Genomic DNA, 16,792 nt, shown 5'->3' with positions numbered 1-16,792 from the left:
AGTTATGATCAAATAAAAGGCAGTAACAATTAAACCATACCATTTGTGGGATTCTTGCCATCTGCTTAGTTCATAGTGTGTGTGTGTAAGAGAGAGACCAAATACCCCAGTTGTTAAGGGAAGTTAAGTGGTGCTGTTGGAGCATTGATTGCTATTTGAGTTTTAAGTAAAAGTTTAAGCCACAAATATTGTACCTTTTTAATATATTCGATTTGCAAACTGTATTAAAGTATTATATTGCTTCAATTAGGTTTTTGTTAATGAAATGCAAGTTTCAGGCACAGCTTTGGAATATGGAGAATAAGTTAAAAACAGTTTTCTTTTTCAACTGCTGTATGCACTTTCTACAGTAAATTAATTTTTGGTTTATCAAGTGAAACATCTGGCTTGAATATCAGAGAGGGGTTTGGATGTGAGATTAGTGTCTGCTTATTGTATGCAGTATCAAAAGATATAAGGGTATTCTGGGAGCCAGTAGGCTTTCCACACAGTTAATTTGTCTGTGCCAAGAGTTCAAAAGGCCTTATCCAGACAGTCTGGAGACATTTTGTGTGATATGACAAACTACCCTAAGCCCTTTAGGTTGCTCAATTGTGAAGGAATAGATTTCAGAACAGTGCAAGATGAAAAATCTTTCACCTCCTCCCTTCTGAATTAGGCCCATAAGCGATTTATAAGTTTAAATCAGCTTGGATACACGTACAAGGCTAGGCTTAGAGTTTGGCATGGCATTCATGTTTTATATCATCACATAATGTTTGGTGATATATCTAGTGTCATTCTTGGTGAAATCTGCATTAAATAAGTGCTGAACGTAGCTTTAAAGTAACAAACTGCATGGAGTGATTTTACTGTGATTTATTTGCCATAATTTATTTTTCAGAACCTTGAACCAGAGTGGGAAAAAATGCCCATGTTTCCTTAAGTTTTCACAAACGTAGGGTACAATTCCTGGCCTTTTTGAGATTCCTGAACCCATGCCATTGTTGTCATTATTTTGGAAGCATAAGTCTTTATAGTGTATGTGGCAAAGCGGGTATCCCCACTAGCCGCAGCTAGACCCCCACCTGCCTCTGGACATGCCACCCACCTGTCTTGCCCACCATGCGTTGTTGGAATAATAATATGCTGTTAAATAAGGCGGGAAGCTGCCCATTACTGCACTCCCATATTTGGGGGTGTCAGTGGCTCCGTACCTTCCCACCACCGTGGCCCAAGCCTCACAGATGGCATCCAGATGTTACAGTGCCCCTGGCCTACAACCGGAGCATGCTTAGGCCACACCGTTAAGCCTCAGTCACACACACAGTCATACTGCCCACCTCTCACTCGGGCCTCACTCACTGCATCCTCCCTCACAGGGTCTCTTTCTCACATCAACAACTTATGCTTCCTTGCTCCCTCTTGGAGTGGGCACCCTTTAGCCATAGGCTTAGCTAGTCCATTCCTTGGACTACCATCTGTTGGGCCTCTCCCATGACCCTCACCAGGGTAGTGGCCGTCCAATTCCCTGACTGGGTCTAAGCATACTCAGACCTCTTTTCGGGTAACGCTCAGGGTCTGTATGTGTACTGGGCCCTCAGCCTTCTATTTCTTCTCCCCCTCTACTCGGAGCTCCACACCACCCCCTCTACTCAGGGTGTCAGGACTTCCCTCCTTGGGTGGGCTCATGTGGTCATAGCTGTACCGGGCCCCCTCTACCTTTGTTGTCACTGACCCACCCAAAGGTGGGAGCTGGGGTTAAGGCACCCCGACTCCCCTTTCACTGGGGTTGTAATTGGCCTGGCATTTCCTGGGGGCTCCTGTGCCACTGCGAACCCCACCAGGCCATCCACTCCTGGCAGGGTGCAGTTTTAAGTCATGCCCAGGACCAGGAGGCTCCTAAACCGTCCCCTACAGCTCCTCCCTTACCTCCAGGTGATACCAGCAGCCTTGCAGCCAGGCAGTGTTGTTGCCTGGCCTTCCTGCAGCAAAATGCCCTATTTATATGGGCGGCCCTGAGTCCAAAATGTCTGCCTTCAGCAGGCACCTGCCAGCTGCTGCCTTCAGGCCCTTAAAGTGGCAGGCACAAACAGTGCCCTGCCACAGTGCAAATCATTTTCATTGCCTGAAGGAAATTTAAAAACATTTTGAGGACTGAAAAAACTATTGGATTAAGCCATGATTTGACATGTCCATCAGAATCTTACAATCAAGCCAAAATAAGGGAACTGGAAGCTGAAAAACTCATGGTCCAGAGCAGTGGTTCTCAACCTTAGTAGGCTTAAAGGCCCAGTCATTAGATTTGAGGCACCCCTTGGAGAATGCCAGTTTTCAGTTTTCCCTTGTTTTTTTAACTATGGAAAAACAGTAGAGTAAATCTTATGTTGCAAAGAACTCAGAAAGACAGCAACAGGTCAGAATATTTTAGATGCTATGAATTCCAATATCTGCCATTCTTTAGAACATCAAGCACAGTAGTTTTTAGCAAAAAGTTGAAGTAAACCCTACATTTTCATGCTCTGCTAAATTTTTGTTGTTTAACTGGATTTTGCTAGACATATATCATTTTGAAGGGTAAAAGTGTGTGGCCAGTCAACCTGAAGCACATAAACATACTTCATAGAGGGTGCATCTACATGAGATACTTTGAGCGCAATAGACTCATTCTACTACACATTAGCATGGTGGGCAAGACCCATGCTAATGTGCTAATGTGCAGTAGAGTTAGTCTACTGTGCATTAGCATCACCAGAAAATGTACACCACAGCTAATACGTAGTAGTGCCAATTACAATAAATTAAGGTAGTACCTGTAATTAGGTTGACTACAAAGGACCAACTCACAAGATCATAATAAATTCTAGTTTATTGAACAGGATGTGAAATTACCAATAACATCATAAATGCAAACTTTGAGTTACAGGCAGTACTGATCACCGTAGAGTGTGCGCACACATGCACACACACACACATGCACATGCATTCACTCATTCAAACCCATGTAGTATAGTGTATAGTAGCTGCTGTAGTGATTGTGAGAGTACTGGTGTCAGTATATCTACCTATTCGAGGCCCTGAAGTCTACTATTGATGGTCAGCTTCCTTCAGGGTGATGTCTTCTCCAGAAGGGAATTGCCTGCTTGTCCTTCTGTCTCGGTAGGTCAGGTGCTGGATGAGAGGGCACCACTGAGGGTCACGCTTCACTGCCTTTCTGGCAGACTTGTGTGATCCCCCAGCATCATCTTGGCTATTAAATCCAGAGGTCGCTGTCCCACATGGGTCTTGAGTAGTACCTGGCAGCTGTTAGTCGTAGGGGTCTTGCCGGCTGGTAGTGCAGTTTTGGGAGTCAGTTTGTGATTTTGATTAATTAACAATGGTATTGTTAAGGGTTGCAGGAATAGTCAATAGGGTAGGTACTCAGTTCCAGGAATCAGTTTTTTAGCTGCCTTATCTTAAAAATGGTGTTCCTTTGCTAGACTATTGTCTACTGATGATCATCATTCACTTGCATTCATACAAGGGACCACCCAATATACCAGATTTTATCACTTTCCAATTAAAATTTCAATGCACTTTTAACAATGGTCCAGGGTGTAACTTCATTCTACAGGGAGTACATTCCTTAAGAGTTTAAAAGTATAAAATGTAAAATTATATATATATATATAGAAATGCACTGTGAGAAATATATAAAATGGCAATGTGAGGTAGTGACGATCAAAGGTTACTGGGGACAGTAAGTGAATTAGAACCAGGATATTACAGACTTTGCAGTGGATATTTTAGTTCTTTTGTTTTCTTTAGTGACACTGAGCTTAATTGATATGTAGATATAGTTTCTAGGTTTCTCCTACAGAAAGCTACTTCAGCTTTCTGGCGTGCTCTGAGCCTTGCCATACCCATGCAATGAGTGTGCTAAGTCTCTGCCAATACTTAGAATGAAAAGAAATGCACAAAATGGTGGGGTGCAGGCAAGAAGGGGCTTCTGTTATATCCATTCCAGAAGGGAAATATACAAAGGGGGGGGGGTTTTGGCTGCAATTACAGGTACTAAATTTAATGCACCATAATTAAGGTGCATTAATGAATGTGTAGACATGTCTAATGACTACCTTTAATAGAGTTTCTGTTTGTTTTGTCTTACCAGAACAGATACTTTGTGATGAATAGTGGAGTAACAATGTTTTCCTGTCATTTGTTGTGTTTTAAATATAATGTAGGGCATCAGCTTAATAGACTGATTTCCCCAGATTTCTGCTTCAGTGCTTGTACTGCAGCCAACCATGGTTTTGAGGTTTTACATGCATTGTCCTTACCAGGGTTTGGAAGGCTGATGACAGCCTGAAAATTGTTGCTAGCTGAATCCCAATCTGCCAGGTGCTTTAAGAATTGCACCATGTGGGTTACAGCCATGCTGAAGGCATTTAACTGTGAACTGGCAGGCCAATGGCTCTACATGCTATCAAGAATATAGCCTTCAGATGGCTCAACTGCACATATGCCACAACAACAATCCACTGACATTAGAAAGCCACCTGCAGAAATGTGAGAGGTTATTTGACTAAAAAAGATAGAGAACAATGCTTTGGAGCTTATCATAGTGGCATTACCCTAAGCAGCCTTTTCAGGGATGTGTGGATAAAATTTATGTGCTGGGGATTTGGAAGACAGGAGTGTTTTCATGACTGTTCCAGATTGGCGTCCACCTTTGGCAGAGAAACTACTGATGTTTGTAAATCATGAGGAGAAAGATGTGGGGCAGAGGGAAAGAAGAGAGAATTCTCCTTGCTGTGTAATCTAACTCACTTTCAAGGTTTTAAATTTCAAAACAAAGTCATAGGGATCTGAGTTGTGGAGAGAGAGTTCAGCCACAGCTTGTATCTTGCTGTCTAGGGGGAGGCCTATATTTATATCCCCTTCTCCCTTCCCCAAAGAACAATGTCTTCTCCACTTGGAGGTAACTGGCAGTTATAAAACCCTTGAAAGCAACCCATTTATTCTGCCAATGGGCCTGGAAAGCACAGGGTGCCCTCACTAAAAAGCACTAGCACTTGGTCTTTGTGGATTCATGAATTGTCTCTGGGCGCTAGTTTCTTTGTTTATTTTGCTTTTATTGTGTATTTACTGTGCCACTGCATTTTTAATGCAAAACACTTCCTAACTGATTATCATGCATTAAGGGAGGCAGGCACATGCATGTTTGTGTTCCAGATTTGCCCATATAGCTAGCACACCTGCATGCACAAATGGCCTATGTGTAAATTAGGAAGACAAATGAACATGTATTTTACAGCTCTTAATACTGTAGCTAAACAACCAAGAATAAGTCTGTTGATGAAATAGGCATCTTGAGGGTATGTGGAATCACTGAAATGATCAGCTGGGTCTCTGCAAATGCTGTCTTTTGGAGTTAATCTATAATTCAGATATTCCAGAAACATTGGTGTATGCATGCCTATAAGAGGAGGAGTCCAATAATGATGCATGATATTGGCCAATGTGAGGTATGGCTATACATCCCCTAAAAGTAACTCCTAGGAGCAGTGATTTCAAGAGGGCCTTAGACACTCCTACTATTGACAATATAACTTTGGAGAAAGAGACTGACAATAATCAGACTGACAATAATTGATGTGGGCATTTCAACACGTGTCTTCCTCACATAGAAATAATAAAAGTGCCTGTGTGTGCAAATGTTTTTGTGCTTTCAATTAGAGAGAATAAATGGAAATGTAGGATGTAAGGAAATAAGATGCAATGTCATGTGCTTCTCCCATCACCTCTTCAGTTCCCCATATGGAAAGGTTTAACTTCCACTGTGACATGGTGGGCAGACAACAATATTAGTTAATTTGGCTCTGTGTAGTGTTGAACGTTAATGTGAATTACAAATGCGTGCCTGAGCAATCATACTGACTTTTATTTAGTCATTAATTTATCCAAACGTTAATGTACCCCATACACGCAGACACAATTAGACTTGGAAATACTTGTTTCCTTTTTATGGATTTTTGTTTTATAACAAAAGAGTTTAAAATATTAAAATGTTTAAATATGTCCAAGTTTTCAAATTCAGGAGAGCAGTATTTTTTATGACTTTTCTACTTTTACTTGAACACAAATAATGAACTTCCTCTAGTCACAGTCTTTCAAGATGCCTTTGGGTAGCATGATCAGTGTTGAGCTCAAAATCTATGCAAAATGTCTTCAGTGATGAAGGAAATTGACATTATGAGCCATACTGCCAAGATAGTCATTGGTTTGTAGCAGTAATTTCACTCCCTTCCACAGCTATACATCTGCTTTTAGTTGGTTGGAAATCTTTGGAACTCCTTCCCTAATACTGCAACATTAGTGCTTATTGAGTATCATTGATGAACTTTACAAATCTAAGAAAGAGGTGATCTCTGCCTCCTAGAACTGATAGTTGAGGTCACTGGGCAGACGATTAAGCTTCCTAGGGCTTGGATAATATCTTAGATTTTGAGGTTCTTATCCAAATGAAATCTCTAAACCCAGTAAACTTTACTTCTCTTAAGTAGATACATTAGCAGCTAGTGTCTAGGATAGAAAACCTATGTAACTAGGATGGAATTGACAAGAAGGATAGAAGTGATGAGTGTGTCTCAGTTGAGAAACAGTTGTTTGTGTCAATATAACAAAAAGTTTTGAAGATTAAAAAAAGCTGGAAACTTAAAATAAAAAAAAATGAGTTAGATGCAGCAGCCCATTACTTAGCAGTATCCACCAACATAACAAGTCGTGTCAACTTTATAAAATATATAATGCTTGTTTATTAGGTAGCTGTTCAGTTCCCAGAAAATGCAGCAGTAGAGACAAGTGAATGTTGGGTTTAAAACATTTACAATATTAGGGAATTATTTTATATGGAGGCATTTTTAGGCTCAGTAATTGGCTAATCTAGAAATTGTTCCAAATGCCTAGTGTATGTTTGAAGAATTATAAATGATTAAGCCAATGTAGCTGTGCTCTAGGCTTTATTACCTACGCCTGTGCAAAGCATTGGTGGCTGATTCGATTCGGAGGAGATTTGGCCCAATTCGGCAGCCAAATCTGAATTGAATCAAGAGAACCATTACAAGGTCTGAATCAAATTGGAAGCCTCCAAATTGATTCAGAGAGATTTGGAGATTCAGAAGGCTTGCAGCAAACAGAAACTGAGAAGAGGGAGGGGGATGGGGTGATCTTCCATATATGAAAAAGCCTCGGGGAGGGGGAAGGGGGAGGAGACTGCTCTGATGTTGACATCTGTAGCTGACCAGTGACTCTGATCTTCCTCTGAGTTCCTTTCCAATCACAGTGCTCTGGGGGAGGGACGTAGAAACAACATATAAAACTGTCTGAAGTGATCTGTGTTTTTTGTGAGCTGTCTCTCTCTTGGAGCAGCAGCATTTGAAAGGCTCTGGCTTGCTAGCTGGTCTCTTGCTAGGTAGCCTTTCTTCTTGTAATTTGTATCCAATCCTTTCCTACGTACCCTTGCCTACCATCCCTATTGTTATCCCTATCCATTGCTTTCAACTTATTCTTCTGCCAGAAACCTCTTATTTGTTCTTGTTAGTCTGTTTCGATTCTTTCCCCCACAGAAAGAAATCTGTGTTTTCCCTGACAGTATGCCCTCACTGTGCAGGAAAACACAACATATATTACACATGCACACACATTTTGTAGTACACCAAACATTGTGAAGTGTGCTGGAAAGGCAGGTGCCAGGTCTTCTGGCAGAGAAGGGAGAGGGGGCAGAGGGAGAGCAGCAAGTTCACCCCACTCCAAACATAGATGTACCCTCTTTCCTGGCAGCAGTGAGTCTTCTGCTGCTAGTGAGAGCAGGAAGTCAGTACCAGTGCCTGCACCTGCACCACCAACACTAACACCACTAACCAACAGCAGCATGACATTCTCCACCCCAATTTCAGTTCCTAGCATGAGCCTCCCAGTGCCAGAGGAGAAGCTGGATCTGGAAGTAGAAGAGCTGAGGGCTGTAGCGTAGGAAATTCTGGGGAAGGAGGAGGAATCTGAGTTTGTGTTCCACACCCCTCAAAGTTCTCCTAGAGGCAGGTGTCCTTCTCTGGAAGGCACTTTGAAGGAGGTTCTGGGGTCAGGTCTCAGCTCCTCCTCCTGTTGTGCCTCTGCCTAGTGAGGAGGGTGATAAGGCAGGATCCCCACCCTCAACCCAGAAGCTGGTGGGTAGCGTAGTGTGGGATCATTTTGAGGTGGCAGATGATTCCAGGTATGCTACCTGACAGCACTGCCAAAGGCAGATAAGCTGGGGCAAGGATGTGAAACACTTCACCACTACAGCGATGCTGCTGCATCTCAGGAGGCAGCACCCCCTTGCCCTTCTTCTTCCTCAGCCTGGCGCCAGTGGGAGCGTGCCCAGAAGGAAGTCCCCCTCTCACTCTAAAGCCCCCATCCCCATTAAGCAGAGGCAGGCCACCCTGGACCAGTGGGGGAAAGGCAGAGGGAAAGGGGGGTGCATTCCCAAGGCAAATGAAACCACCCAGGGCATTGGGGAGATGCTTGCTCTAGAAGGCAAGTCCTTCTTTGTTGAGCATCCAGGGTTCAGGCAGCTCATGGTGCTCATGGCCCCATTGTACCGAGTGGCCACACGCACCACCTTTAGCAGGATGGTGGTGCCCTCCCTGTATGAGGCACGCAGGGAGTAGTTGAGGGAGGAGCTGCGCAATGCAAGGCCACAGGTAGCCTTGTACTTCACCTCAGACATCTGGAGCAGCCGGGGTGGATATCATGCCTACCTCTCCCTCACAGAGCACTGGTGCAACCAGTCAGGCCATCAGTAGGCTCTTCTTCAAGCTGAGGTGATGGATGAGTCCCACACGGCAAGGGAGATCATGTGGGCCATGAACTGCTTGGTGCAGGGGTGGCTCTGAGCGGGGCGAGCTCATTTGTGGCTTCATGGCCAGCGACAATAGGGCCCTGTACCACTCTGCCTGAAACCTGGCAGGCCTCATGCCTGCACTAGGGGCTACCATCCCTGCTGCATTCATCCCACTCTGCCTTAACACACATGTTTTGCTTTCAAAAGTTTGAGGCATACTTTCACAGAAACCCCTGCACCTATCTCCTTGAAACTTGGCAGGCTTTATACCCTCAGAAGTGGCTACCATCCCTAGCATTTTCATCTGAATCTGCAAAAAAATGACAAAGTTATAGGTACTTTAGTTATTCCCCTTTATAGTCTGTGGCCAAATCTCCAAATTGGCTCCAAGTCTCCAAATCTGAATCAGACGAATAGAATCGGGACAGTGATTCAAATCACTGAATCGAATCAGTGTCCCTCCGAATCAGCAGAATCTGAATCTGAAGTGAATACTTGCTGCTTTGCACAGGTCTGTTATTTTCCACTAGATCGTAATATAATAATTGAAGTGAAGAAAGACAAGAGGAGTTAGGATTTGGGCCAGCAGCACTTCAAGGTTCAGGTCATTTGATTTACTGACAGTGAATGAACTATTTCAGTGCCATGTATATTTAGAGTCTCAGGCAAGAGTAAAGGAATTGTATTATGATAACAAAACTGGTATGTTCTTTTACATATTGATTTTACAGAAATAAATCATGCTTAACTTCACGATTGTATGTAAGTTATTTATTTAGCTTATCACAATATTAACAACTGATAGCAAATGCCATGCAATATCATTCACACCTTAGTTTTTTTCCATCGTCTGTGTCCATTAATCTGAAAACATTAACCAGTTAATCTGCACAACACTCACAGGCTGCGTCCAGACAGCATAGCCGTGCAATATGTGGTGCTACAGACGCATACGTGGCACCACGTACCGCACATTCAGTTGTTCTCCACACTGCAAGGGAGCAGTGTGGAGGGATTTTTTGATCCGCTACATGTGGGAGTCAGAAACATCTATGGAATAAAAAAGAAGAGTGGCACATGTGATGGCAGCACATGCCACCCAAAGCTAGAGCCTGGCTGGCCAGAAACACACTCTGCTGTCGGCCAGGCTCTGCACAGCAGGATCACTGCTTTTGCAGCCCTGGGAGGTCCCGAGGCAATGCTGCTGGGGACAGCCCAGTGCTGGCCCCAGCCTTCCTTACCCCACACAGAGTAACTTCCTGCACACCAAAGCATGCATAGCACAGCTGTTCCCTGGGGACAACTAGCCGCAGCACAAGGTGCACTGCCTTTAATTGTCCCCAGGGAACCAAATGTCTGTGCACATCTCGATGCAGCCACGCTGTTTAAATATTGTTTTCCCATTTCATGAAATGCTGTATGTGTGGTATGTGGCTAAAAATGTATTGAGAAGGGTGCTGTTAAAAATCTTAGTCCCACCAAGTCCCACTGGATTTAAGTATGATACATGAAACATTTAACTGAGGTATTTTTGAAAATGTTACCCTAAGTCACTGAGACAAAAGGCATACAACAAGAAAAGTGGAATATAGCCAGGATAAGAAATCAAGAGGTGGGTTTTGTCTGGTGTGTAAGGTTACGATCTAAACACTAGCCCGGGAAGGGTAGTATAAGAATGGCTTTATTTAAATTTTTGTTTTGTTTTTCTCATATAGTGTCTGTGTGTGATGTGGACATCTAATCTGTCCTTCGAAAATTAAAAAAACATTTTTAACTAAGCTGTTAGTCCATGCTAGTTTATATAACATAATTCCAACCAATGCCTCTGAATCTTTTCTCATTTTTGTTACTGTACTCTTAACTGATTTGCAAGGAATTTGAAATATTTGGATAATCTTATATTCCCCGTCTGTTCTCCTTTATACTTGCTAGTTCAAGCTAAGCTTGTAACTAGTGAGGTCAGAATACTGTATGAGATGCTTCTTGTGGGAAATTTCATGCCTGGTTGCTTAACTGAATGTCTTATGCATTTCCATTAAGCAACTGAATTTACTTTACCCGACTAGAATGCTATATCTTTTAAAGTTTGTGTCTGCACTTGTGATTTGTTCTTACTTCAATACTGTTGAGAAACATACAAGGCCTTTTACATCACATACAATGACTCTAGATGAACAAAACAATTTGTAAAGGGAGAACAGAGAAAGCAAGGAATGAAAAATAGTTTAGGTGCAGTTTTTGGACAGTGTCCAGTTTCTGCATTAATAATGCTTTTCAACACCAGATGAAGCCTGAATCATAACAGCTCATTTAATACCATGTGCCCTCCTGAAAAGAATATGAGATTAGTAGTTAAATGAAATGCCCACAAATCCTGGGCATGGTACACAAAATCAATAAAAATTATAATGCAGGCAGGCAGGAGGATAGTAAACTGGACTGTTACTTACAATTTCTTTTGTCTCCCCAAACCTTTCAGAGTGCTCTATGGAAACAAGATCACAGAGATTCCCCTGGGCCTTTTTGATGATCTTGTCTCTTTGCAGTTGCTGTGAGTATGATCCCTTTCTTTTTTTATGATACAGTGTAGCCTGAATTATAGTTTTTTCAGCTTCTATCTTTAATTTCAAGCTCTTGTTGGTCCATTTTGCATTGAGGCATTTTAATCTGTTCCTTCCTTATGAGGATAGCAGTGAAACAAGAGATAAAAAAAAGAAGGTTCCTGTTGTTATTTAGCTCAATGCCCATATCATATAGTTAATTCAAAAGGTTGAGTTTAAGGATGGAAAGAATAGGAATGAATTAATTCTAACATGGGAAGCAGAGTCATCACAAAATGTAAGGAGGATGATGATGATTTCTTCTCTTCGTATAAAATATTAATTGATTGCACATGTGACTGAGTATTTGGATCCTGCATTACAGTTTCATGGCACATAAGCAAAATAACAATATCTAAGGATATTATCTTCTCCCGTTATAGTTGATATGTATACATATATATTCTGTATTTTTATTACACTGATTATGGCTCAACTGACATACAAATTATCTCTAGCCAGTGCCATTAATATTCACATAGTCATATACTTTAAATTGACAGGTTTGACTTATTCTAAAATGCAATTATAATCTGAACAACAGTGTATTCTGAATTATAAATAGTTTCATTTTTGATTAACATCTGGGGAAAATGTTCATGGACAAAAGAAAAGTTTCAGGTCCAACTGTTTCCCGCCACCTTACCACTTTGAACCCATCCCCAGAGAGATAATCCAGCCACTATTTTAGCCAACCAGCAGAGGGAGTAAAAGTTAAATTAATTAAAGTAATATTCCAGAGCTCTGCTTAGCCTCAACAATGATGAACCTATGTAGACAAGGAAATAGAAAAAGCTCACCCATATTGACTAACATTATGTAAAGCACATAAAAGACATATGATAGAAAATGTGGAAATGAAGTATTTGCTTGGTGGGAACCAAAAAGTACTAATTAGACATCTTATTTTTAAGCTTATCAGGCTGCTTCAGCAAAAAAATAGATTTAAAAATCTAGTTCCTAATTTCTTTTGCCTTTAATCCTGCATTACTCAGTAATATACAGGGATCCAGGTTTTCCATTCCCTGTGGAAAAACATGGATATTCCCCTTTAAAGGAGAAAAATGCGGATGTTTCCCTTTGAAGCAGGAAATGCTGGGCTTTCCCTTGCAGGCTGGCAGCATTTCAGCCTGCAAGGAGCTGCTTGGAGCTCAGGGGAGTGGAGGGAGGGCAGCTGGAAGCAGAAGGTCCCATATGTGATTGTCATGTGCACACACATGACTGGCAATACAGGTAGGTAGGGTGGAGGAAGCAACCCTGGCAGCTGGATGCAGGTAAGTCTATGGGACAGGGAGTTGCAAGGCCAGGGCTTGGGGACTGTCTGAGGCAGGTGGGCTGCGTGCATGCATGCATGCCTGCATGTGTGTGTGTGAATCTGTTTGTGGGTGCTGGGTAAAGCAGTCCAGACACCGGGGCTGTGGTGGGGCAGCAGGGTCTGAGGCAGCGCTTGGTATGCCAGTATGCCCACCTCAGCATTGTTGTCCATGGGGACCATCTGCACAGGACTCCAGCAGGTGCAAGAGGTAGGGGGATCCTTTGGGGTAGTGGGGAGCCTGCATGGCTGGGCCACTGGAGGCCAGTGCCCATGATCATAGGAGTTCATTGGAGTCCGGTGAATCTGCACAGGGCTGGCTGGGGCAGGGGGTAGTTAGGGGCCCCATCTGGCAGGATGGGGGGTGGGGAGGGCAAGGGCCCTGGTTCAGGAGTGAGGGGCACCAGCAGGGCTGGGGGGCTAGGGTTTTCGGAATAAGGGGCACTGGCAGTGCTGGGGGGTGAGATTCAATGGCATGGGCAGGGGCAGGGCACTGGCATATCAGGGCGGCTTAGCTGCACAAAGCAGTCGGGGTGGGACAGCTACAGCTGAACCTGTGCCCTAGTGAGCTAAGGGAGTAAGGGGAGCTCTGCTTTTCTATGATTAAAAAGAACAAAATCAAATGCCAAAATATCTATATATTTAGAATTTATTTTATTATAATGTTTGAGGCACTGCTAGACTTCCAAATTGCTTTAAAATTGTAAATATATCAATAAAAATTTGTGTGGAACTGATACCTATATATATAGTGGTGTTTCATTTTAATCGCATAAAAATGCAGATTTACGGGTTTTTAATCAGACAGTCTGGGACTTCTTATCAGAGAATTTGGGAATTTTAAACAGAAAAAACCAGGATCAGTGGTGATCTCCATCTGAATAGTATCTCCTTAATGCTGTGCTCTGCAAATGCACACATGCTTTCATTACAACTCTTTAAAGCAGAGCTGAAGATCCAAAATTATTTGTTTGTGTTGTAAGTGATAATTTAAAGGGATTATGCCAGTGTATAATATAGTTCCTACTGTTTTCAATTGCAAATGTGGGTCACCTTTCTCTGGAGACGGGGAGAAGCAGATATGGTGTGGTTAGAAAAACGTTCGAGTCATCCAATTATTTCCTCTAGTCCTTTGCACTATTTCCTGCAAGCCTCACTGTCTCATTCCTACTTAATACCACCAAGCCCATTTCTCTCTTAAATGCCTTCTGGTCCCAGCATGTATACCAGGAGGAGACTGCATAAGAAAGAATTTTTGTTTTGTCATTCAAGAGGACAGGCAGACACAGAGGTCTGAAGTTTGGGTATCATATGGATTGATTCAGGCAGCATGTTAGTCATTGTGGCATTCAGTTCAGTAAATGAGCTGCAAGAAAAGAGAGGGCTTAGTAGCAAATAATCTCATTACTTACGTTTTATTTCGCTGGAGAACAGAATATGTGAATAACTCTGCTTTGTCAAACTGTTCAAACAGAACCTTTTATAGTTGTGTGATTAAAATGATGCGCCGTCATTCTGTTTAAAACTGAACTCATTACAGGTGGGAACCTTCCCAGTAGCCAAACAAATAAACAAAAACAAAACCATTGTAGCTCACTAAATTTCATATAAATATGTGGATATTTAAGCTTTAAAAGTGCATAAAAATAATCATGCTTGCCCAACTTAGATTTATATTGTAGTCCTTCTTGGCATTTAGAATAGTATTTTCTAAGTAATTTTTTAAACCCACATGTTGTAAGTTTACTATTCAATGAACTCAAGTGACTTTTTTTGTTAAAGGAATAAAACCCTTGTAAATACAAACAATTCAAAGCTATTGTAGTTAAATCATTTAAGCAACTTCAAGCTGAGAAAAGAAGATAAATCTCAAAAGATTGCCCAAGTCAAGGCATTCCCAGTACAAATGTTACTTTGGAGGCTTTTCAATATTTTAAGGGTATTCGGAATGTAAAATAGCTGCTGACAAAGATAATGGTGAGTGATCATGCTTAAATGCAAACAAATGTGTGCACGTTTTCAGACCATGGCTTTAAAGCAGCTATTGCAGGTTTGCTTGTTGTATTTTAAGAGAGGTCTAAAACATAATAGCATGCACTGGTTTTAGACCTGCTGTTGAACAGTTGGAACACTGCCCTCTAATTAGGTCTAATTTAGCGTTCAGTGGGCTCTAGATTGGATTTCTTCTTATTAGTCTGGAGACATACTGGTAAGAATGCTCTGATTAAAATACGCTGGTTGCCAGTGTAATTTCCTAAACTTAGACTGAAGCAGTTTTGAAAATGCCTTGGTGCATGATAAAGCAGAATGTAGTGTCAGAAAGGGTGTTTTTGAAAGTTTGCTGATTTTGATTTAGGAGAAAAATCTTATCACTTCGAAATAGCACAATAGATATTACTGTTGTCTGCCCTCTATTAGTGTTCTTAAGCTTCACAATAAACTCAGTATCCTTGTGTTTAATGTACAGTTTCATAATCTAGGACCAGATATTCCTACTCTTGCACAGTCAAGTATTACCTTAATTCTGCCTGTAGTCCTGTTTAAGTCAATAAGGCACAAGGCTTAAGGCACAAGTTAAAACTGAGTTTGATATATAATATCTTAAAGTGTCTTATTTGTTGGGAGAGCATGGGAAAATGAAAACTCATGTCTAATTTTAGGTTAGTTATATGCACATTAGAATTCTGCAGTTTGTTCCTGCAACCACAGGGACGGCTGTGACATAGGTAAGAAGGTAGGCATATGTAGTTAGATGTTTTCTATTACTTCCATTTATTTTTTAATCTAGCTGGGTTAATCTAAATTGGGAAGAGAAATAAGAAATAAAGCTCTACTATAGATAAGCACATTGGATTAATTTATAAATAATCTCACTGGGACTATATACAGATATTGTTTCTACTGAGAGAGTCATTGCTTTTCCAAGAGAAACCACCAATGTACAGATGTTCAGGATTTTTCCCCAAGCAAAACTTACCACTTCAGAAACAAAATAACCTAGGAACATGCAGGGTTAAATCCCTCCTGAGAGAGGGAAAGTCTGTATACATTCCTTTCTAAGGGAAGCCACAGCACAATCCCCCAAAAACCAAGGGTTCAGCCTTCCCTTCACCCCCATGACCTCATCCTGGAGACAGTATGCCACTCAGGCTGGACTCTACTTCTCCAACTGAGCAGAGAGACGACTATGCTGCCTTTCACAATATCACATTATGCTATAGGGAGACACAGGCTGCCACTGAGCAGTCTGGCTCAATCAATAGGACTGCCCTGTGCACTGCTGCCAACTGTCTCTAGGCAGACTGAGGGAGCCTGCAGAGCATGCTGAGGTGTATGCACAAGGCTCCCCTGGCTGTGCAGCATCAGCATTGAATGCTCTCTACTCTTCAGAGACTCAGCATTCAAAATGTTTGTTCAGAGGCCCCCTGTTAAGCTTTTCTACCAGGAAAATAAACCTAGGAGAATTCTCCTGGATCATTTGTATGTGTATACACAGCCTGTGTTACAAGCAGAATTCCTCTCATGAGAGGAAGTGCACAGCCACTGGCAAGAATATCTGAGTACTCATGGCACAAGGGACAGGTCCCGGAGGACTGGAAAAGGGCCACTGTGGTCCCTATTTTCAAGAAGGGGAGGAAGGAGGATCCAGGCAACTATAGATCCAGTCAGTCTCACCTTCCTTGGCAAAGTCTTTGAAAAGATTATTAAGGCTCATATATGTGGGAGCCCAGCAGGAAAAATTATGCTGAGGGGAAACCAGCATGGGTTCATAGCGGGAAGATCATGCCTGATTAATCTAGTCTCTTTTTATGACCAGGTTACAAAACACCTTGACACAGGAGTAGGGGTTGATCTTGTTTACTTAGACTTCAGGAAGGCTTTCGATACGGTATCCCACCCCATACTGGTGAACAAGTTAAGAGGCTGTGACTTGGATGATTACACAGTCCAGTGGGTGGCAGATTGGCTAGAGTGGTAGTGGATGGGTAGGTATCTACCTGGAAGGGAGTTGGTAGCGGGGTCCCGCAGGGCTCAGTCCTT

General features: G+C 42.2%; 1 protein-coding gene across 1 annotated transcript in view; it reads left to right on the top strand.

Annotated features, from left to right (window-relative positions):
- SLIT3 (slit guidance ligand 3) overlaps positions 1-16,792 on the top strand; it is a 946,021-nt gene that overhangs the window by 667,983 nt on the left and 261,246 nt on the right. Inside the window, exon 12 of the mRNA XM_090064655.1 lies at positions 11,319-11,390. Coding sequence (XP_089920781.1) covers positions 11,319-11,390 — 72 coding nt within the window. The remainder of the gene's footprint in view (positions 1-11,318; positions 11,391-16,792) is intronic.

This window comes from Crocodylus siamensis, chromosome 10 (genome assembly GCF_052110815.1).
Source record: "Crocodylus siamensis isolate JL-2025a chromosome 10, ASM5211081v1, whole genome shotgun sequence".
In the NCBI taxonomy this organism is placed as follows: Eukaryota; Metazoa; Chordata; order Crocodylia; family Crocodylidae; genus Crocodylus; species Crocodylus siamensis.
The sequence above is the reverse complement of the archived record's forward strand: the minus strand, read 5'-3'. Positions and strand labels throughout refer to the sequence as shown.